The 24,083-nt window shown below is 41.3% G+C and overlaps 2 protein-coding genes across 6 annotated transcripts in view; one reads left to right on the forward strand and one right to left on the reverse strand.

Moving 5' to 3' along the window:
* Positions 1-1,548: 1,548 nt before the first annotated feature.
* On the forward strand, positions 1,549-2,637 carry SFT2D3 (SFT2 domain containing 3). Its single transcript, XM_037070046.1, has one exon. The coding sequence runs from the start codon at positions 1,680-1,682 to the stop codon at positions 2,319-2,321; it is 642 nt and encodes a 213-aa protein (XP_036925941.1). The 5' UTR covers positions 1,549-1,679; the 3' UTR covers positions 2,322-2,637.
* A 2,445-nt stretch (positions 2,638-5,082) lies between these two features.
* Positions 5,083-24,083, reverse strand: part of WDR33 (WD repeat domain 33) — a 103,423-nt gene continuing 84,422 nt past the window's right edge. For 2 of the 5 annotated variants that reach the window (XM_037069997.1, XM_037070005.1), the window contains exons 12-22: positions 23,801-23,895; positions 23,515-23,601; positions 23,145-23,284; positions 22,366-22,518; positions 20,456-21,538; positions 17,155-17,263; positions 13,827-14,265; positions 9,000-9,163; positions 8,811-8,903; positions 7,863-8,078; positions 5,083-6,083 (exon numbers count right to left, since the gene is read on the reverse strand). In XM_037069997.1, the coding sequence (XP_036925892.1) occupies positions 5,854-6,083; positions 7,863-8,078; positions 8,811-8,903; positions 9,000-9,163; positions 13,827-14,265; positions 17,155-17,263; positions 20,456-21,538; positions 22,366-22,518; positions 23,145-23,284; positions 23,515-23,601; positions 23,801-23,895 (2,809 nt within the window). In that variant the 3' untranslated portion in view covers positions 5,083-5,853. Of the gene's footprint in view, positions 6,084-7,862; positions 8,079-8,810; positions 8,904-8,999; positions 9,164-13,826; positions 14,266-15,765; positions 15,875-17,154; positions 17,264-20,455; positions 21,539-22,365; positions 22,519-23,144; positions 23,285-23,514; positions 23,602-23,800; positions 23,896-24,083 lie in introns of those variants that run through there. The other 3 variants (XM_037070010.1, XM_037070016.1, XM_037070021.1) reach the window with 3 other exon arrangements.

Genomic DNA, 24,083 nt, shown 5'->3' on the forward strand with positions numbered 1-24,083 from the left:
TATGTACCCCCATTCTACTTTGTCTCTGTGATTTGACGTAAGTACTTCACAAGTAGAATCATATAGTATTTGCCTTTTTGTGACTAGCCTATTTCACTTAGTATCCTGTGTCTTCAAGGTACATTCATGTTGTATGTCAGAATTTCTTTCTTTTTTAACAATGAGGAATACCCCATTGTCTGTACAAACTACTAGTCATTTATCCGCAAGTTGATTACACCTTTTGGTATAATCACTTGGGTTTGGTATATACTCTTGGGTTGCTTATACCTTTTGGCTGCCATCAAGACTCTGCTTTAACTTTTTTTTGTTTGTTTACTTTTTAAGTTACTTTTAGAAAGAAAAGAAGGGAGGGAGAAAGAGAGAGAGAAACATGGAGGTGGGAGAGAAACAATCAGTTGCCTCACCCCCACCCACCAACTGAGGACTTGGCCTGCAACCCAGGCATGTGCCCCAACCAGGAATTGATCCAGCAACCTTTTGGCTGGCAGGCCTGGCACTCAACCCACTAAGCTATATTAGCCAGGCAAATTCTTTGAATATATGCCCAGAAGAATTATTACCAGATTATATGGTAGTTATACCTTTAAATTTTTCAGGAGTTGCGATGCTGTTTTCCACAGCAGCTATACCATCTTATACTCCTACCAATAGTATGTAAGCATTCCAATTTGTCCACATCTGACCAAAACTTTTTTCTTTATAGTAGCCATCTTAATGATTTTGCTCACAGTAAGTGATCAGCATGATCACTATTACTATCAAATGAAGGATTTCAATCTAAAATGGAACCAGAGGATATGAAAAAGAGAGTTTCACACATGTGCCCTCAGGAAAACAAAACTTAAGAACTGAGAAAGTGATTTCCAGGAAGGGTCTGACCTACAGAGACCGAAAAGTACTTCCTACCAATGAACATGGTCAAGAAGCTCTCCCTCTACACAAGCCAATGAATTTACTACCTAGCCTCCTGCTAGACTCCGCACCCCCTTTACACTCTTTGCTAATAAATACAACTTACCCAAACTCTCAAAAGGTCTGCCTGCAGCTTGTTATAATTTGCGTTTCCAGTCCTGCATGTCTTAACTTTAAAAAATTACACTTATTGACATATTTGCAAGTTAGTATAGTTTCAGAAATACAACGATCCCATGTACTCTTTCCCCAGTTTCCCCAACTGTAATGTCTTGTACAACTACATAGCACACAACCAGGATACTAACATCCATAAGGTCAACACACAGGCAATACAGGAGCACCTCTATGATTGTTACATGATATGCTGCCCAAATCACAAATGATTTAATAAAGCAAATTACTTTCTTCAAATTTATATTTAAAAAATAAAGATACCAATAGTTCCATCAAGAGTCCTTCACCTATCCTTTTATAGTTACACCAACCCCGGCCCCCAACTAAATTTTAATGCTGACACGATTTAGTCCGCAACAATGCTCACGCCAAAGAACAAGGTCTGGCGCTGGGAAGGTAAATGCAGATGGGCAAGCCAGGCCTCCTGCCCAGGTGGTGTACAGACAGCTGAGACAGCGCGGGGATAACCACAGCCTTCCTCGCAGGCTGAAGGCCCCACCCCTTGCGCCACAGCCGCACCACAGCCGCGGTGGGGAGAGCAGGTCTCGTCACCAGAGCCGGAAGTGAAATGCAGCTCTCGGCTCAAGATGGCGGACATCCACCGGGAACTGCAAGACTACTTGGCGCAGGGGAAATCGAGCCTACAGGCGGCAACGGAGCCGCTGCTCAACGCGGAAAAGGCAGAGGAAACTGAGGCGGGAGACGGGACAGTAAGGACGTGGCTGGCCCTGCGCTGGAAGTGGGCACAGAGCACCATGGGGCCAGAGGCGGGCCTGGCCTGTCTGCCCAAAGTGTCGCGCGCGCAGCAGCTGGCGGCGAGTAGCGTGTGTCTGCTACTGGCGGCGCTCTGCTTCGGACTGGCCGCACTCTACGTGCCCGTGCTACTGCTGCGCCCCCGCAAGTTCGGGATACTCTGGTCGCTAGGCTCCGCGTTAGCGCTGGCTGGAGGCACGATCCTGCGGGGCGGGGCGACGTACAGGTGTCTACTGCGTTGCGAGGAAGCTCCCTCGCGGGCCGTGATGTTCTACGTGGCTGCGCTAGGGGCTACGTTGTACGTGGCGCTGGGCTTACGCAGTACGGTCCTCACGGCGCTAGGCGCCTGCGTACAGGTGGGCGCGCTGTTCGCTGCCTTGATTGACCTGCTTCCTCGAGGTGCCGGCACTGCACTTCGCTTAGTGCTGGGACGGATGTGCTCCAGTGCCCGCCTTGCCAAAACGCTACCTGTGTGAGAATCCGACGCCAGCCCCCCCGAGCCATGGACCGCAGCTGCCAGCTCCCAGCTCCCAGACCACGCAGGCAGAGACGGCCTTCACCCTGCCAGCCTATCTATAGACACGGAGCGACAGATACGAGCAGTTTCGAAAGATCCTCAATTTCAGCCGTTTCTGCTACATTCGGTAGCTTGTGCTCTGAAAATGAGACTTGGTTATTGAGTTGGTGGTACGCTGTGAAACACGATGAATTGCTTTTGCATTAACTATGGTCAATGTAAGACCACAGTAAATGTAAACTCACGGCATTAAAAAATGCCTCTAGTTAGCTGTCCTTGTGACTTTTCTTAGATTTTTCTTTTACCTTAAATTAAAAGTCCAGTGGTAGATTTTAGTTTAGATTAGCTTGTTTTCTTTGGCTGTTGAAAATTATTTTCTCTTCAATGTGAGGTGGCTCCATAATAGTATCGCTTTACACAAGAAATTTAACCACCTGATTTTTGTAAGTATTTTAAAGAGGCTTTACCTCATTTTTTCTTTTTCTTTTAGTGAAATCGTAAATATTGTGCCTTACAAAATTAGAGGAAAATTGTACTAATAATGAAAGCAACGCGCCTAAAAATCTTTATTGATAGCAAAAACAAGCGATAGACCTTAAAAGGACACGTTCTGCCCCAAGAATCACCGTATCTAGTGAGGTGCTGAGAGATTCCTGGGCAGAACTGTGGTGAGGGACCCCTGGGAAAAAGAATTCTACGTGTTTGATGGAACCCAGTCTAATCAAAATTCTTAGTTTTACTATCTGCTTTTTAAACTAACTTGGACATTATGAGCCAATCCTAGTATAATGTAAGATGCTTTTCATATCCACTTGCCAAATTTCCTTCTTTTAGATTCAGCACTTACATGACTTTATTGCACACTTTATTGCCACAAAGTAATGGGCTGTATATTCTGATGAGTCCATAACACTTTGTGTTATCACTAGTTATATATTAATTAGAATGTAAAATGTATTTAGAGTTTTAAAATTGTTTTATTTGTTCTCCGTTCACATCAAAATTATTTGAGCCAAACCTCGGATCTGTTCAATCACCCATTTTCAGCTAAGCTTGAGAACCACTTTTCTGTAATTGGGTTGCACACTTTGAAAACTGTTCTCTGGGGCTGGAGTCCAGTATTACCTAAACAGTATGTCAGGCAGCAGTAGAGCACTGCCTCTTCATCCAGCCTCAAAATTTACTAGGTCCTGATGGGTACTACAGTGACCAACATCCACAGGAGGCTTACAGGATACTTCATGCAACCACCTCCAACCGTGTTCTTTAAAAATACTGCCTTCTTCCTGGACCAGTAAATATGGTTACTGCCCTCAAAAGGAAAAACCAAGAGGGTGTTTGTAAAAGCAAATGGAGTTTTTCAGGGAGTGATTTATTTAACTGTAAAGTCTTGTGCCATTGGCTGCTCTTTCTACCTCTTAGTAAAATCTCTTAATTCTAAATTTCCTTAGAATTTTCACAACTGAAGATTTTTACCATTTTAGCACATTTTTATGTTGATGTTACTTCTAAAAATTGTATCCCCACCGTTTTCTCAAGAATTCAACACTGAAAATCTAGCTTTTATAAAATTCAAAGCACAACATATTTTGACAGTGATATTTTAAAATGTTATCTCTTAAGTATTTTATAAATCTATAATGTAGAGATTTCACTTTTTTCTAAGTGAATTCATATTCAAAATGTGATCTAGTTATCTGCTGAGGTACTGTGCTTTAAAGTTAAACCCTAAAATGTTAAGATGATAAAGTTTCTTACCAAATAAATCTCAAAAAGGAGTCTAATTTTGATCAGGGTTTGGTCTCTGAATCCCTTTTCAGCTTCAGAATTAATGACAACTTCTTTTTAAGATATACCAATGGAGGGCCAATAAAGAATATCCACACACCTAAAGCAATGGTAAGCTTCCTAATCATGTTTACAGAGAGGTGCTAATAATTAAGATGCCTTTAATTTCAAAATAAAGTGAAAATTATTCACTTGTAGTTTATAGGTTCTAATACCCAAAAAGCAACATGATGGCTTTCCTCTCTGCAGAAATAACTTAGCTTTTACCATCTTTTACATACTGTCCAACTCTCCCTTAGAAAGGGGATTTTTTTCTAAGCAACTACTGAGACTTCCAGTGCTAAGTGTGCCAAGCAGACTTGTCTCTAATGTGAAACTGAAACTGGCAGTGTTAGGGACACTATGGACTTACCTTTGAATAATAAAAGCTTTCTCCTTATTAAAAAAAAAGTAAGGACCAGTAATAGAGAGTATTATGGAGTTATCTCAAACTAAACTTTTGGCATCCAATCCAAACTGGGCCAAATGTTGTATTTAAAACTAAAATACTATGTGTAGACAAGAACTTCCTGGCTTACTTTAGGTTAGGCCTATCCTCTGCCTTAAACGTTGGTATTTTCACAGAGCTAGTATTGGAAGAAGAAAGAAATTACTGAAGTTTTGCAAAATTATTTCAAACATTTTGTTTCAGTCTTCAATTTAAAGTTTGTAAAATTGATTTACAGTAGTCAAAAGGATGCATGTTAATTTCTGGCTTGCATCAAATTCCTCTACTTAGAAACAAGGCAATTCAAGTCTAAGGTGATTACTAGATGTACCTAAGGGAGAACCCCTACTTAGATAACCAGAGTATTTTTTTCTTGGAGTATACTTTTCCATCTGCCAGAGCATAATCCAGCGCCTTAGACTGCTCGACCACACTACCTCAGCACCATCTGCCAGAGCATAAAGTTCACAGATGAAATCAATTTAGATGACTTAGGCAGGGGTGTCCAACCAGCAGCCTGGGCTGTATGTGGTCCAGGCTGGCTGTGAATGCAGCCCAACACAAAAGTCATAAATTTACTTAAAACATTGAGTTTTTTTGTGATTACATGTTGCAGTATATTTAATGTGGCCCAAGACAACTCTTCTTCCAGTGTGGCACAGACATGCCAAAATGGTGGACACCCCTGACTTAAGAGACTTCATCAAGTATGCTTACACAAGTATAAGCACTAATAGTATACCCTTCAACAGACTGGATGCACTAGAAACTAAGGATTTCCTTAAGGCAAGCACTTCACAATTAGTTGTTTTCTGTTAATTCTTGCATAAATCACATTCTGTATTCATACAAAAACAATGTTTTTTCTGACAAACTGTACATATAGAAACAAATTTCCAATTGGACATGAACTTAAATTTGTAGAGGAGGTGCTTCTTGTCTCCTGATAAAAAAAACAAAACAAAAACAAAAAACAATTCCAGCTTCTATCTTCACAAAACAATGTAGGAGCTGGGGCAGTGAGGGTGTACAGGACAAAAGGCCAGTTACTCTGGGTGACCAGCAGTAGTCTCTTCATCTTGAAGACCTCATTCAGCTGCCCCAGAATAAGAGTTCAGAGCTACAAGGTGCAGGTTTCCTTTTGTTTCTCTTGTTAAGTCCACAAGAAGTTATTAAATACTGTCCAGAGATGCCAAGGGGTACTCATTCCCACCTTCTACCGACCCCTTCCACCACCCCTTGAACCTCCTCGCCTTGGTGGGCCAGAGTTCATGTTACTCCCTCTACCCCAGTTATTGCCACTCCGGACCCCTCTAGAAGGGGTACCACTACCTGGAGGGCCCCCAAAAGGTTCATCTCTGTGGTATCCATCATGGTGATCTCCATCCAAGGAGCTGGAACGCCCGGACTTTGGCACTCTTTGGGAAGGTCCTGGGCCCCCTCGGCCTGAAAAGAAACAATGATTTCACATGTGACTTTTTTTTTAAAATCAGATTATTGATAACTCCTGGTAGAACTTTTACTCTGTGATGACAGAAGAACACTTCTGGGTCTTTCTTTAGCACAAAGTTCTGACACTATTAGAAGCACAAAAAGTGCCTCCACCGTCTTCCTGACCACTGTCCCATTCCCATCCTGGCTTGTAGCCATGCCCCTCCACAACAACTAGACACATGTTCTCCAATGCTTTGTGACAGAGACAACAGAAAGCCAAGAGATAAAGATGGAGCAACTTCTAGAAGTCATGGATACACTAGGTCATTTCTCTAATCTATGGGAGGTGTATCTTCACCCTCCTATGCATGCCACCAGAGGTATTTTGAGGGAAGGTCTGAAAAGCACTAACAAATTTTGGAAGCAACTATGATGATGATAATTACAAGTAAAACAAGTGCTTGCTTACCCCACAACCATGGTACCTTTGATTTACTTTTAAAAGTGAAATAATATATTTCTCGAAAAACAAAATCATAGGAAAAAAAACACTAGCTTTTAGAATGATTTCTCCCAGGGATAGTTTTATTTGTTCCAGATTTGAATACAAACTTTAAAATTCTCATTTAAAAAGGTTTTTTTCTCATGAGATGATAGGATTTGGCTACACATCTCATAATGCATTATCAGATTATTGAGAACTTTATTTTGTCTTAAATTTTTTAATGGAATTGAATCCAGTTAAGATGAAGAGGTTAGGAAAGCTAGCCAAATAAATAATTTTGGCTTCTTTTCTTACAAAGTGAAGCCTAGACCCATCAGAAGGTGTAAGGGCAAAGAAGTCATCGGCTGGGATGTAATTTCCATGCTATTCATGTCCACACTAGCCATGTGGCTGCAGTCAAGGACCTATAAATGTGTCCTGAGTGCCCATACAGACCAGCAACAAAATGTGCTTGGATAGGGAGATCTCTTGGTGACATGAGATAATTTCTGAGGGCTTTTTCCTGAGAAGAACCAAACTGTCAAGAACAAAAGCCAGAACTTTGTCAAGGATTCAGGTTAACTAGGGAGTGGGCAAAAGTTGGAGCCCATGGGCAGTTGTTCCAGCAGCCTCCAAACCATAGCACATAGGCTACGGCTCCTGCCTAAAAGTGCTGCAACTAAAATAAAGACCCTATTTCAAGATTTAGAAATACTCTATTGCCACTACCTGAAAACAACCCTTTCCAGACAATGTTCCCCAAAGTGTTTGTGACTATGGGTGCATACAATGTTCCTTCCGGGCCCATGCTAAAAAAAAAAAAAAAAAAAAAGCCGAGAACCTGGAAGAGGGCACTTCCATCTGCCACTGATGAGACCCTCCTGGGCTCAGAGCAGCCATCTGTGGAGCACATATGCCAGGTAGAGCAGGAGTCACACAGAAAGTACCATCAGCAGAGACCACGCAGGGCACTCTGACAAAGAGCTGAATTTGAATAAAGCAGAGATTCTTGAAATCAAGTGGAGGACACTGAGCTTGTAGTCACAAGTGAGAGCTGACTGGCTGTGGGGTAAGCCCAAGCAAACTGCATATGTACCACATTGGGGAACATGTGCCTTTACACAGCATAAGCCCTGGAGAGTAGAAATGGAAAAAGGATCCTTGACACCCTGGAAGGGGACAGGTGGAACAGCATACCCTGGGATGGGGCTGGCCTGGAGATGAGGCCTCCAGTTGGCCCTGCTGCCTTCTTGGCAAGTTTATGGCATCCCCAGTTCTCAGAACTAGAATCACTGGCCTCCACTTACCTTTGCCTCCTCGATCCTCAGAAGGACCCCCTGGGACTTCCATTTCTCTGTGCTCAGAGGTCCCTGGTCCATCATGCCAGGGGCGCTTTCGGGGTGGCAGGGACGCCATGTCCATGCCTTGGAGGGAAGAGGATCGTTCTCTGCCAGCTGGGGAATGACCATCATGAGGGGGATGATCTGGGCGGGGAGCATCACGAAAATGTTCATGACCTGGTCCTGAAAGAGAAACATAGATGGACAGGGCTAAGAATCTGACAGTCTCATTATATTAGAATGTGACCTACAGCAGATGGAAATTATATTGTTAAGTATAAATAGCAACTTGAGAACTGACAATCATTCATGTTAGAAACACTCACTTGCTGAATACCTGCCAGGTATAAGTCATACCATGAATACATTAAACAAGTTAAGATTAGAAATCGACATACCACTTCAAGTAAAAGGCAGGTAAGGTCCAGAAAAGTGGATCTCAAACTTTTCAGTCCCAGGAGTTCTTTGAGGTGCTCAGTAACTCAAAAAGTAACTTAAGAGTTACTGAGTACCCCAAAGACACTTCATTTTTGAGTTATATCTAATAATATCTGCCATATTGGCAATTAAGACTGAGAAAACTAATTTCTTTCATTACATTTTCCAAAAATAAAACATTTCAGTGAAAAGAATGCTATTATTTCATATTTAGATAAATCCCTTTATACGTGTCTGCCTCATTTATAGAGAAATGTGAAAGAAAGCTGGATTCTGTCATCTGTTTCTGCATTCAATCTCTAATCTCATGTGATAGAATGCTGTTGAGTGAAGGTTGTGAAACAATCCATCCTCAGGTGGAGATTGAATTGGAAAAAAGAGGAGCTGGTGGACCTGGAGGAGGGTCTCAGGCCCCCAGAGGTCCTTGAACTAATTGTCTTGAGTTACCATAAGGAACAGGCAGTTCTCCTTCCTCACCTGGCTCTCTGTTTCCATCCCAGGAGTCTGGTTTCCGTCCTCCTTCAAAACGGGGAAACTCATCAGGAGTGGGAAGTAAACCCTTCCTTCCTCCTACACAATGGAACAAAACAGACTATTTCAGGTGTACTCCCAAACATTTACCTCTCCATCTCTGCTCTTCCCAGAGCTGGTATCCTTAGAGCATACCTCGTGGGGCACCTCTGCCTCGTCCTCGGAGATCTCTTCCGCGGGCAGCTTCATCAGAAGCATCAAAACTCTCCTCTGGACCAAAGTCTTCAGGACCAGGAAAACCATCCCTGCTTCTTGGGGGAGCTCGACCTTCATGTCTCGGCGGGGCTCCTCTTCTGAAGCTGTGAGGAAAAACAGCAGAATGTCCACCCAATGAAACACCTTCTAGCTGTAAGTTCATGTTTCAAAGAAGCATATAAAAAACATGATACATTAAATGGGAGAAAAACAAAGTAAAATTGTAAATTATTTAAAATATACATTTTACAATCCCAATATTACAGGCAAAAACAAGCAGGAAGTAGACATCAGAATGTAGGATTATTTTCATTTTCTTTCAGGCTTTTAGGAAAAATAGTGAGCATTTTTTAGGTGCTAATATGTCAAGTGCCTTAAATGTATTATTCAATCCATTTCATCCTCATAACCACCATATGAAACTACTACCATGATTAACTCTCTTCTACCCATGAATATAACAAGGAACGGAGAGATTAAGTCACTTATTTAAGGACACACCTAAGTGTTCACATCTGAATTCAGCCAGTCCTGCCCTTCAGCCCAGGCTCTTTACCACTGCCTCCCAAAGTTTTTCATTATCATTTAAATTTTTATAATGAATACTTGTATCATCAGAAAAAAGGGAGAGTATAGATTCATGTCTGCCAACTGTACTAGACTTGTTCTGGGGTATCTATACTGCCATCTGCCCTGGCCCACCCCACAGTCTCTACTCAGGAGTGACTATGGACTTCCCCAATGGGCCAGTCCCACAGCTGACTGGTGTTCAGGTAGGCATCTGGCATATGAACAGGCTGGTGCCCTGGCAAGTGAACAACATCACTATCTCTCAGGAATTCTGGACTAGGGAAGTCAAACCAGCCCAGAGTGTTGTGGAAGCAGCAGCAGCCTATGGGAAGCAGAGTAAGGGCCTACCAGCAAAAGAGTACCAACAGGCCACAAAAAGTGGGGAAAGGGTCAGAAGGTGGTAGGGACATGACACTGGTCTGCATGGGCCACATGTTCATGACTTCCTTTCAGGCCATGCCTTCTACTTTTTCATGTTTCCATTCAATTATCGTTTAGTCCATTTTGTTTTGAAAATTTCACAATTTATAGTAAAGTTAAAAAATAGAGCAAGTTCATATATCCTTTACTTAACCAGTTCTCAATAATTTGCACATGTGTTTCCAAATTCATTTCTAAACCATTCTAAAATCAGCTGGAATGTGAGGCTTTAGCCCTGAATACTTACTTTAGTATGTTTCTTCTAAGAACACCATTTCTCCTACATAATAATACCATTACTAACCTAACATGTAATATTATTTATTCTCTAGTCTCATTCAGTTTTCTCCAGTTGTCCTCAAAACGTCCTTTACATTTGTTTTAAAAAATAGATTTCAATAATAACCACACAGTTATTCAGTAGTGACATATCTCTGCTCTACTGTAATTTAGAACAGTCACCCTCCCATATTTTATCTTTTGTGATCTTGACATTTTTGAGAGGTCCACCCAGGTGTTTTATAGAATGGACCACAATTTGAATTCTTCTGACTATTTCCTCATTCTTGGCCAAACTACTTATACCTTCTCAGTGACACCGATTTGTCTCATTGTTTATGATGTACTAGTGGTGCAGCAACCAAATTTCACTGTTGCAAAGACACATCTTCTCCTTTTCAATTAAGTGATCTATGGGGTGTGAGACTCATCTGTTTCCCCACAATCTTTTACCCAATGGTTTCAGCATCCACTGATGATCCTTGCCTGAATCAACTGTGACATTACCTGCTATAAAAGAAGTGATTTTCTAATTCTGCCACTCCTCCTACATTTATCAGTTGGTGTTTTACTGTAAAAAGATCTTCCCCTTTCCTACTCCACCACTCAGCTATTTTTTAGCAAGTTTTTTGGCCCTAAGGTAACTTATGAATCATGGTCATGCAAATAAAGGCGGGGGGCGACCAGAAAACTAGCTAAATAACAATGTACATTGAGGGTGAAGTGGCCAGGAGATGAGTGGAACAGGAAGAGTAAAAGCAGAAGGCAATGTTTTCCTGAGACAGAGTCAGTCAGGGTAGAAGCCCCAAACAAAGCGGGACTCTTCTTTGGTCCAAAAGAGGAGAGAGAGAGAATCTGAGCTGCCCTAATTAGAAAACAGCTCCTGTTATGGTCTAAATGTTTATGTACCCCTATATAATTCATATGTTGAAGGCTAACCCCAATGTGCTATTTGGAGATGGGCCTTTAAGAGGCAACTAGAGTTAGATGAGATTATTGAAGTGGGGCCCTCATGATGAGATTAGTGTCCTTGTAAGAAGGAATACCAGGGAGAGCTTTCTCTCTCCCTCTTCCATGTGAGGACACAGGAAGAAGGTGACTGCAAGCTAGGAAGAGATGTCTCACCAAAAACCCATCCTCCTGGATCGTGATCTGGAACTTCCAGCCTCCAGAACTCTGAGAAAATATTGGGTTGGCTAAAAAGTCTGTTACGTTTTTTTTCCATATGATGGCTCTGGTAGGCTTAATTGTCTTTAACTTCATTTGAAACAATTTTGTTAGACTGTATTGTGATAGCTGTTATACTAGCATGTATTTTTAAAAATCTCAAAATTGGTCAATTTTTGTGAAGCCATTTCAATACTGAAGATGGAAGAAAATACGCAACATTTTCAGCATATTATGCTTTATTATTTCAAGAAAAGTAAAAACACACTTGAAATGCAAAAAACAGCCCTAGCTGGTATAGCTCAGTGGATTGAGCATGGGCCTGTGAACCAGAGGATTGCGGTTTGATTCCTAGTCAGGGCACATGCCTGGGTTGCAGGCCAGTTCCCGGCAGGGGACGCAGGAGAAGCAACTACACATTGAAATTTCTGTCCCTCTCTCCTTCCCTTCCCCTCTAAATATAAATAAAAAAATTTTAATAGAATTGAAAAAAAAAAAGGTTTGTGCAGTGTATGGAGAAGGTGCTGTGTATGATTGAATGTGTCAAAGGTGATTTGTCAAGTTTCTTGGTACTACTAACATTTTGACCAAATAATTCTTTGCTGTGGGGCTGTCTTATGCATTGGAAGGTGTTTAGCAGCACCCCCTAGCCTCTGCCCACTAGAAGCCAATAGTGGGAGACAGCTGACATACTCAAAATATCCAAATTGATAGTTACTGGTGAAAATAAAAAGTTACACTGTGATCCCCCATCTGTAAAATGTATCTTTTATGGAAAAAAAGCACAAGACTTTTTGGCCAACCCAACAGGTTTCTATTGTTTAAGCCACTCAGTCTAGGGTATTTGTTTATAGCAGCCTGAGCACCTAATAAACTGACCTCTCTCAAATGCCTCTCCTTATTGAACAGATTCATTTCTTCAAGTTACTGAGCACCTATTATGACAACACTACTGCTCTAGGTCCTGAGGACACAGTGGTGGATGAACAAAGCCCCTGCCCTCCCTTCAAAAGGAGTGGTGCTTCTGAGAGATATGGGTTATAAAGAAATAAATATATTACTTGGTATCACACAACACTGAGTGCTATGAAGAAACAGAAAGCAATATAAAGGAACCGGGTATATAGGAGGAAAGATCTAACTGGAGCCAAAAACATTTGTGAAACTGAGTCCCAGGCAGAGGAAACAGCATGAACAAAAGGAACAATTGCCGTATCTGAAGAGCAACACAAAGCTGTAAAAAGCATAAGAGTTTAGGCTGTGAGACTTACCAAAAGATGAAATATAATACAAATTGAGGCTTAGTAAAATATGAGCCTTTGCACAAGATGCAGGGACTCAAAGAAATCAAAGTCATGCTGATGCCAAAGCCATTGGAAATGAGGCACTTACAGATACAAAAAAAACCCATTTCAGAATGAATACTAGATATCATAAAGAAAGGCCCTTACGAAAATTGGGAGCCCTTAATTTTTTTTTCAAAACTCCCTTCTGATAGCTGCTTTCCTCAACCCTCTCTTCACCTTCATGGCCCTTTTAACAGCCACTCTCCTCTAACACATCCGATGAGGATGGGAATTGCCAACCCTTAACTCAGTCACCTACTAACAACACTAGAGAGAGGTGTGATAGGAAAAGACAGGGGAGGGAACACTGAAGTGGTGAAGGCAAGAGTGCTGAACAGCATGGGCACTGTAATTCCTCATCTGTAAAATGCTTACAGTAACACCCATCTCATAGTTCACTATAACAATTAAGTGGAGCCATCTAGCACACAATAAATACTCAATTATCATCACTGATTATTGAATTTCACTTGCAATTTCACTAATTCTTGTTTTTGGTTTTTTCCTACATATTTCTTGTATTCTGTTTTTACTCCAAGCAAGTGGAGTGTTCAGGCCTGACCTGACCTACTTTAACAGCAAGATTATATTTTTCAGTTTGATTTCATTTTGTTAGAATCTTTAGGCAATTTCACAAAAACTACTTAACAATTTCTTTATTCTTAATCTAGAGATCTGTATGATTTCATCATTCTAATCAAGAGAGCCTGGTCATTTCTAATCAGACCCAAGAAACTTTATAGTATACATATATTCCTATCACTTTAAAACAACCAAAAGATAAGCAAAAAAAAGATTTTTAAATTATAAAGACAAAAGAACCACATAAATGTTAAAAAGCATATACATTTTTTTAAGTCTAACTGCAAAACACAAAGAGCGTAGGGCTAGAAGTGAAGTGAAAAAGAAAAGGGACTTTGTGGAAAACAGAAAAGATAAAAAGCTCCAGGGAAGATGAAATAGACCCACGAAGTATCTGCCCCACCTTTCTTCTCTGCGCCCTCGAAAACGTGGGTCCTCAGGATCCCGGGGAAATCGCTCATCTCCAGGTCTGCGGCCTTCCCAAGTACCTGGAGGGCCCCGGGCTGAACCCCGGCCATCCCCCTCGCTGAATTCCCTGTGATCAGGAGGAAACGGAGGCCCGGGGCCCCCTCGCCTCCACTTCTCTTCTTGTGGTAAAGGTCCTCCTCGCCCCTCAAATTCACGTAATCGGTGGCCAAAACGCTTGTCAGGATGGAAGTCATCTGGTCTGCTGAAGTCATCAGGGAAGTCAGGGTGAGGGCCACGCCTATCAGGGGGACCCCTGCAGTCCTGGCCGCCCCGGAAAGGTCCCCTGTCTGGACCATGTTCGGGACCACTGCTCTGTTCATGCCGCCTCTCTGACAGTGGGCCCATGTGATGGTTTGGAGGGCCCCGTGAGTCACCTATGGGAAACAAAGCTGCTTTTACCACATCTTCCAGGAATTCTGCCAACACAAGTCTGGTTTTCAGCATCATAATGTTTTAGAAGGCACTCTTTTTTTAGAATTTTTCCCTCCTTGGTTCTCAGCATACTAGGAGACAAATGTCTCTAAGACATTATAAAATGAATAGAACTAGGGTTTTGTGGTAAAGATTTCCACTTCATCACTCACTAGTTAAGGAACTTGACCTAGAACAAATTACTAATCTCAAATAGTGAGTGATTATAGTATAGTGATTAATTTAGAAAATGTAAGAAAGCCTCACAGGAATAAGATTGAGCTACCCTCCCCTGCCCTAATTCTTTCAGTGACTTCATTCTGCCCACCTGCTCCACACCCAGGGAGGAGACAGGAAAAAGTACACGGTGCAGGCCAGGAAGCCAAGCCAGGCACTAACCTTGCCACCCAGCCCCACACTTACAAGGAAGGGCCTGCAAAGCCCATCACAAAAATGGGCTACCTGCCACCATCTATGATGTCACTCTTTTAACCCCTAGTTCATTTAACTTGATTTGTTAACTTACACTTTGATTCTTAACAAAATCTTCTGTAAGGCACACAGAACCATGGGCTTCTCTTATAACTGCTTGGTAACCAAATGACTTCACTATATATCAGTTTTCAGGTTTATATGAGCATTTTTTCTGTCCCTTTCTATGAATGATATTCCTCATCTATAATATCTTTACCATTCCTTGCAAACAGTGTTTGGAAAATCACTAAAGATTTTTTAAAAATATATGAACATATATAATATATTAAATGTACTAAGTAAAAACAGAAAAAGACTAATTAAACTTGTGATGGTTAACTTAGTTCACTTCCTAACATTGAAGGGATCTGTTTTCCTGGATCCTGAACTACTTCAGCAATTATAAATGAACACTTATTTTCTGTCAACATACAATTTAAAACATTCCTGGTAAGTGGATACAAAGGGACACTCTGCCTCTGAAACAACAAAGTATTGTACTTCAATGTAAGTCCTCCACCTGCACCACTCATGATATTTACTCTTTGAATTTAATTTCCTGGTATCACAGGCAATCCTAATTCTCACCCTTCCAATGTCCTTCCTCCTTCATTTCTGCTCATTTCTCTTGGCTATTTAAAACCCACTTATTATTCAAACATGTATAAAAAACTTGGATATCTCAGTATAAAAATAGACCATTTGAAGGGTTCTTTCCTCTCTTCCATGAAACCAGTCCTCTACATGCTGTCTGCAAATATCCTAGGTCTGTTTCCTTATGATAGATAGGACCCTCACCTCTCAGTGTATTCCTGCTGCTAATTATCTCTGACATTATGGTGTTTGAACTTGGTGTGACCTCAGATACAGCAGACATGTGACCTCAGGACGCTGATCATTATTCCATTTGAACTTACCTATGTATATTAATCCTCTCATTACCTCTATCTGTTTAAAAGTACCCTGCTCATCCAAGGAAAGAAACCCACCACTAGAAATTAGAAGGGATGTGGCCACCGGTGATGGGGCGGCAGCGCTGGTTAATCCAGTAGGGGATGGCAGGGCCCCTTTCTCGGCTCTCCCTTCTCCCTTTGGTCCCTGGGAGGAAAAAGAGAGGAGGAAGAAAGAAAGAAAAAGAGAGGAGAGGGAGAGAAAGAGAAAAGGGGAAGAACAAGGAGAGGGAAATAGATGGAGACAGACATAGGGTAGGGGAGAGGAAGAGAGGCAGGCTCTCAGTTTGTTGATGGCTATACCTTGTGGATAAAAGACTCTTCTTTCTTAGGGTCCCCAAACTCCAAAGGTGGGTTCTTAATGCTTGTTATCTTTTTGTCCCTATTGGCCACCACTTCCATAAAGTGAGATTAAATTAAATATTATTCTAATTCCTTCATCCCTATCTTGAACACCTCACATACATTCAACACTAGGCTTTAAATTCCCAAAGTCCTGGGGCTGAAAAATGCTAACAAGGACTCTTCTTAATATGATAAAATGGGGCAAGAACCCTAAGATGTACTACAGGGAGCTGAGGGCTTAGCCCATTAAAATGAAAAGGAGTAAAAGTTCTTTGAAATGTAATCTCCATAGTACCAACATTCTCTGGTTTGTGTCCTCCTACTGATATAACAACTCCACCCCCTGACTTCCCTGCATCCACACTTTCACAGTCCCTATCTATCCCCTAACTCTCCAACAGCCTGCTGTCCACTTACTACTGTAGGAAGTTTCAGCTCTTCATGTGGGTGTGAGGGGATGCTAGGAGATGTTAAGAGAACTTAATCCTTTAGGGAACTGGGACTCTGGTTCCCAGTGTGTGCTCTTTCAACTCCTAAAATTAACTCTTTATTTCCTCATCTCTGTGCTTCCCATATGCTCTCTTCTTTTCAAATTGTACAGGACAATGTAACTAGCTAAATAACTCAAAACTTGACACAATTTTTGGGGAGGATGGGATGGTATTAAAAACACTGTTACAATCTCTGAATTCTTTATCCCATCAAAAAATTTACAAATCAGTTCAGCTCTCCAGCTGCTGGAAGACACACTTGCAATGGATAAGCACTGGCCTCACTCCCATTCCTGCAAATGGACGAGGTCACCAGGGCCAGGCCATGTTGCTGGGGGCTATCCAAGTGTCTTACCACCAGCATCCAGTAGTGAGGAGCTTATTCCCTCCAGCAGCATTTATGGCTAACTAAAGCAAATTCATGAATAAAAGCAACATAAGAAAAACCTATTACCTAAAATGGCTGTGCTCTTACTTTCCTAGAGATGCAAATGATCATTCTATTCAATTATTTACCAATAAAACTGTTTATTGTAAGATTTACCCAAAGGTGGTAAAATACAATCTCTTATTCAGCCAAACAGATATTTACCTTTGTTAGGGCCAGGTCCTTGTCCAGGGTTAAGAGGGGGGATGCGACCTTGTGCTCCCTGTTGCCCTAGGCCTGGTATCAGGGGTGGGGGGCCTGTGTTCTGTCCTTCCTGAAAAGATGTTTTTAAAGCGGGGGTGTGAAATCATAGGCTTGTGCTTCATGAATAGCAATTTTATTATAATGTGACAAGATAAAAACATTAGGTCACTCCAAAGCCTCCAGCAGTAAATATAGTGACATTGTAGCAAAATTGTCTTTAAATTGGGGAAAAGGAGATATTTCTCTTACCAGAGTAAAAGGAAACACATATTTTAAACCTGCTTATAGGTTTTATTTAAAGCTAGATCTTTACTTGTTATGCCAAGCAAGAACCTCAATAGCAAGTCAGAAATCATAACATAATGACAACACTGCATAGAGGAAGTCCTGGCAAAGGTGTAGCAATCTCCCAGGACAGATAAGCTGTGCTGACATCCACAGCTCCTTTCCAGCCACAGAAAATCAACCATCCTCACAAGATACCAGGGCTAGGTCTGAAAAGGGGGCAGTGGGAGAATAAGAAAAGGGTAGGCTCCTAATGAGTTCACAAGAGCGTCCTCCTTTCACCTCCCTCTTACCTCTACCTTCCAGACTGCCCTGTAGTCAGCAACCTACTGCTTATTCCCATTTAGTCACCTGGGATCTTGATGGATTCATTTGATTCTTGCAGCTTCTGTCTGATACAAACCTGCTGTTCTGATGCTCTTAAACTCCTTGCTCTGAAACCCAATCTTGTCCTTAGTCCTCATATTCTGTATTTTTACCTAGCCATGTCTAAATTCTGACTTCCCACACTGTCCAGTGACCTTGGATCAGGTCCGTTGAAAAACACACACAAAAATCTCTAGGTATTCCCCCATATTAAGAATGCATTTAGTGACTGGATCTACTATGAGAATAGCTTAGTTTCAAAAACATCAATAGCAAAATTCTTTTCATGATCCAAAGTAGTTTCCATGAAAGAGTTGCCTTAACTATAGTTATAAATAATACCAGTCATTTCTATACTCTCGTCTTCCGTCCATTTTACCCAAGAACAACTCTTACTAATATTGTCTCACGCTGTTCATTTAACACCTGAGAGCAATCCCGGTAAACTGAACCAATTGAAACAATTGGTTTAAATAAATTCACCTAGTCAAAGTGAAGAATGTCAGACTTCAGCATATAAAAAATAATGAGCAAAGCCCTGGCTGGTGTAGCTCAGTGGATTGAGCGCAGGCCTGCGAACCACATTGATCGCAGTTCAATTCCCAGTCAGACCACATGCCTGGGTTGTAGGCCAGTTCCCAGCAGGGGACACACCAGAGGCAACCATACATTGAAATTTCTCTCCCTCTCTCCTTCCCTTCCCCTCTGAAGATAAATAAAAATTTTTTTTAAAAATATGAGCAAAGATTTTGATCAGGTAACTTCTGAGATTTGGAATACCCTATTTCAAACCTTCATAGTCATTCTACCATCATTTGTATATGTCAATTAAATCTTTACAGGCATTATGCTTTTCATTTATAAAATCTTTTATTACATGATAGAGTAAAATCTCTTATTAAATTGTCCCAGAAATGTAAACCTGTCTCCTTGAATCTGACATGTTTGTAATTTGAGTCATAATGTGGAAGCTAAAGTTCATGTTTTTATCCTCCAAAATGAAAACTGTTAATTCATTACCTCAAGGTTGGGTAAGTAAATTATAAACACACACAAGCACACTCTGTATTAGTAAAACTTGTAACACTTCAAGTTTTACAGCAATTTCAGTGTGGAAACCTAGGTTTATTAAACTCATCCTAAATTTTGAAAAGTGCACAATAAATTCTGCAGATAAAACTTAAATTCCATCAGATTCTCCATTGCTGTGATATTTTAGGTCCTGGAAGATCTACTAAAGAGTACCACAAAATCTACTTATTTGGCTGGTTATTTTAATTCAGTAAATCTGACAGTCACTTTTACATTACAAATTCTCCGAGGAGTTAACAGACTGTATTTTCTATACATAGCATCTGCAGCAAATCCTCTTCCAAGCGAATGGAGTATAAGGGAGGCAATGTTAGCTTATTCACTCACTCACCAAAATAATGCTTCTAGACTATGAAATTCACAAGAACGTAAAAACCACAGAGCTGAACAATGTTAAATCCATCCATGTTTGTGTAGTCCTTCTGTAATTCTCCCCAACCAACATGAATTGTTCTCACATCACCTCTCAAGCACAAGCTCAGGGAATGGGCAGTAAAACTTGGCTGAGAAAAACAGAATTGTCAAAAGAGGACCCAGAAAATTTCTACAGAAATACTCCTTCCTGTAAATATTTTTGTAAGTAAGCTGAAAACAATTTGAACAGATGTTTATCCAGAGGTTCACCATCTGAGAATGTGTAATTCTGGACTGAGAGACCTCTAGAAGCATTCACTGAAATGAAAATAGTGAGGTAAACACCCCATACTATCCTTAAAAGTAGAGTCAGCAGGTAGATAAGAGGTGGCTCTGTTGCTGGCAGGCCCATGAAACACCATGCTACAAAGTAAAAGACCAGAAAATGGAGCATGGCAGACTCAGAGGTGCCCATGCTTCCTCCCCAGGGCCATAGCTCTTCTGGGGTCCTGAAACAATTAGGAACTGTATTCAACTGAGCATGTAAAAACTATTGTTCCAGGAACTGAAGGTATGACTCATCCTGACTCCAGGAGACCAGAAACACTTCCACCTTTGTGTCTCGGGACTGCAAGCAATTCAAGATGGTATCTGAGCCACTGTACTCCAGAGTAAGATGACCACAGCTAAAGACCACTGCCCAGGGCAAAAATGCTACAATTTTTTTAATCCAATTAACTTCCCCCTGAATCACAAACCCCTTATCTACACATTTATTCTCCTTATAAAAAGAGCAATTTTAAAATGGAATTTAAGATGGTCTGTTAGGGTGCAAACGCACCATCTTCTTAGATCAACGACCATCTGAGCAAAGTGCCCATAAAGATTCAAAAAAAGAACTGTATTCAATGCAAAGTTAATCTCTTACGGAAGAACACCTACCAGAAAACAGGCTGAAAAGTAAAGATTCATATTGTGATATATTTAATGCTCTATTTAATTATTGTCCCCTTCTTTGGCTGTATTGCTTTTCCCAGGCCAGTATCACCACCTGAGAGACATTTATATCAGCTGTGACTGCTTTTCACAACATTTGAAAGTGTCACCTCAGTGGAGAGTATATTTTCCCAATGTGTAATGCCCACAAGTTGCAAATAAATAATACCTGATTGAAGGGGGCCCGTGGCCCATCACCTAGCAGAGCTGTTTTCTGTTGCTGGAATGGTATTTGCCCTTGAGATGGATGTGGCCCTCTTGCTTGGTTCTGCTGTCCCTGAGGTCCAGGGGGCCCTTGCATGCCACCCTGAGGTGGAGGTCCCAAAGAGCCCTGGGGTGGCCCCTGCTGACTTTGTGAGCCTGGAGGCCCTCGTAATTCTTGGGAAGGGCCCAGCATTGATCCTTGAGGTGAAGGCCCCTGCATGCCTCGCATCTCCTGAGGACCTCTCATTTCCTGAGGGCCGTGTCCCAATAGTCCACTTGGAGGGTGAGGTCTCATTTCTTGAGGCGGGTGGCCCATCATCATGCCTTGGGGAGTAGGACCCTGATTCTCTCGAGGGCCTGGAGGGCCCTGTATTCCTCTTGGATTCAATCCCATCAGAGGTCCCTGAGACACAGGACCTTGGATCCCCTGAGATCCTGGCCCACCTTGTATCCCATGAGGATGAGGAGGTCCTTGCATTCCTCTGGGACCAGGTGGCCCTTGCATACCTTGAGTACCAGGAGGCCCCTGAGGGCCCATGTGACCCTGGGGACCAGGTGGGCCTTGGGGGCCTATGTGACTTTGTGGGCCAGGTAGACCCTGAGGACCCATATGACCTTGAGGACCAGAATTACCCTGTGGTCCAGGTGGTCCCTGAAGTCCCAAAGGGCCATGAGATCCAGGATGCCTTTGCATTCCTTGGGGCCCATGCATGTCCTGAGGCCTTGGCAACCCTTGGGGTGGGCCTGGGGGCCCTTGTGGTCCCATGAATCCTTGTGGCCCTCCACCTCCCTGATGCAATGGAGGACCTTGTGGTCCCATTTGTCCCTGAGGTCCAGGGGGTCTAAACTGTCCCTGTGGACCTGGAGGCCCCATTTGCGCCATGTTCATTGACATCTGCTGAGATGAATGGGTCTGTTGAAAACCTTGAGCAATCTGAGACATTGGACCTTGTCCTGGAAAGGCCTGGGGTCCAAGGAGAGGGGCACCAGATGGAGGAGGCTGAATTTGCTCAGCCTGTTTCTGTGCAAGTCTTTCAATTTTAAGTTGCTGGAAAGAAAGAAAGAAAAAGCATACTGAAAAATAAGTCAGAGCCCTAGAATATGACAATACTGCTGTCACTTATTTCCTTGGGGGTACCTCAGAACAAACATGAGGCATTAACCTCTTACCACCCCAACAGTAACTAGAGTCCATGTAACATTCAGATAACCCAAAAGGCACTGAGGCCTCCAGACTCACTCTAAGTGAGGTGCTAGGACACAGCAGTCAGGATTATTTATCATGACCAGGAAAAGCTCAAAAATGTACCAATGTTATATCATTATAGGTAGCTGACAAAGTAGGAAAATTAAGAGGAAACCACCTGTTTTAAAGCTGACAAAGAAAGAAAAATTATTTTAACCTGGCTGGTGTTATTTATTATTTTAACCTCAGTGGATTGAGCGCAGGCCTGCGAACCACATGATTGCAGTTCAATTCCCAGTCAGGGCACATGCCTGGGTTGCAGGCCAGTTCCCAGCAGGGGACTCACAAGAGGCAACCATACACTGATACTTCTCTCCCTCTCTCCTTCCCCTCCCCTCTAAAGATAAGTAAGTAAAATCTTAAAGAAAAATGATTTTATCTGTAGATAAATAAGTGAATTCCAATTTAAACTATGTTGGCTTTATCTTTTCTGTTAGAAAACATATTTAAGTGAGGTTTACTCACTGCTTAAATGATCTGGCTAGAAACTAGCTCCCTACCATACCAATAAGAAACAGTGGTACTTATCAGATCCACCTGAGACTCCCATCCTTCTTATTAGCGTATCAATAAATGTTTTCACTACTTTCTCTTGAGCATCTTGAATCCCCCTAAAGAGCTGCACACACCTCCAAAAGCTGTGGGTTAGTGTACTGTAATGTGGCCATTTCTTGCTCAATTTCTGCTTGTGTTTTTTTCTTTTCTTCCAATTTAATATCCTCTTTTCTGTCATTCAGTACCTCGTTTGGGGCAGGAATCGGAACTTTATTTTGCATCCAAGCCTCGGGAAACAAAAGAATATTAAAATATACCCTAGACGTGTAAGTTATGACAGAATGAGAAAACCATTCTATACTGTCATTGGCTAATTCTAACTTCCTGAATACAAACTGGCTCACCTGATATATTGTCTTTATTTCTAATGCTAATTCATAGTGACACAGAGATGGAATTTGGCAAGCACATTACTAGGTAGAAAGTACTAAATTAACAGAAGCTGTTAGATCTAGCATGTTATTATGAACGCAAAGCTTGCCTGCCTCTTTAAAAGGGCACACACACTTTGTGTTGAGGAACAAATAAAGCAGAAGACAGACAATGTAGGAGAAAGTCAACATACTCTCTCTGCTGCATGCCTTTTTTCCTCCTTCCTCTGGTAGCATGGATGATAATAAGTAGGTAAGAATAAAAGATCTACAGAAAATTCATGATAAACTCAGCCCTAACTGCAAAGTGGCAGATGGGAACTATGTCTAAGAATACCTGAAATATCTAAAAAATGTTACAAAAGAGTCTATAGTTCAGAATTATCTTCAATAAATAAGATTATCCGGAGAAACATATTCTGAACTTCAATCAGATTCACCAAGCGAAACCTCCAATGCATGAATGAGATATAGCCACTCACCTGCTGGAACTGAGCAGGAATAGGTTTTGCATAAGGAACTTTCTTCTGAGGTACTTTTTTCTGATCTTTTTGCATCACCTCCTCCATTCCCCAATCCAAACCTGGAATTGTCATTTCAATTTCATTTGATTCATCTTTCCCTATAATCATAAAGATAAGTAATTAGTCAAGGAAATGAAAGTGGCCACTTCATCAATTAACATATTTTTGGAAGAGTAGATTTTAAATCTTATGCAGTTTCTATTACTTATATCAACATTTCTCAACATAGATCATTTTGGCATTTCCAAAACAATTTAGTATCATGAACATAAGAAACAGACCTATAAAATTTTATAAAAATAAAATTCGTAAGTGTAACTTTGCTTACCCATCTGCTCTTGTTCCATAGCTAATTTAAGTTGTTCTGGTATTCCCATCCCTGGAATTACTGCCAGGCTATTAGGTTCAAGGTCATCTATAAATAGGAATTTATCCACTGTCAACAGAGATTTGAAAAATATACTGGCCCAATAGAATCAATACTTCTATAAAAATTAAACCTACCACCAGTGATTTACAAATCAACAAACTGTAAAGCAAAAATCTGCTTTGTAAATAACATGTTTTAACAGAATATCCAATTTCAAAGAAGGATAAACATGCAAGAGCCTCACCATATTCTACTCCATCTTCAGACATTCCTGGTAATAGGTTTAGATTATATCTATCTCGCATTTTATCACCTGGTCGGTTTCTGGTCCAGAATTTACTGCAAAATAAAAGAAGTGAATAGGAGAAGGGGACCAACGTGACCTCAGTGTATTTCTGGACACTTAACAGTACTAAGCAGTCATCTGGTAAACACAATTTTATAATGCTTTTCTTATAAAAATGTAAAATGTAAAATTTTGCCTTTTTAATCAGAAGGCAAAACAAAATCTGAATAACAAGGTCATA

This window comes from Sturnira hondurensis, unplaced genomic scaffold (assembly GCF_014824575.4).
Source record: "Sturnira hondurensis isolate 20B ecotype Veracruz unplaced genomic scaffold, ASM1482457v3 Scaffold0001304, whole genome shotgun sequence".
Classification (NCBI taxonomy): Eukaryota; Metazoa; Chordata; class Mammalia; order Chiroptera; family Phyllostomidae; genus Sturnira; species Sturnira hondurensis.

What these genes read in the sequence shown, in the direction of transcription:
- SFT2D3 (XM_037070046.1), top strand. Translation starts at nt 1,680, where the DNA reads ATGGCGGACATCCACCGGGAACTGCAAGACTACTTGGCGCAGGGGAAA.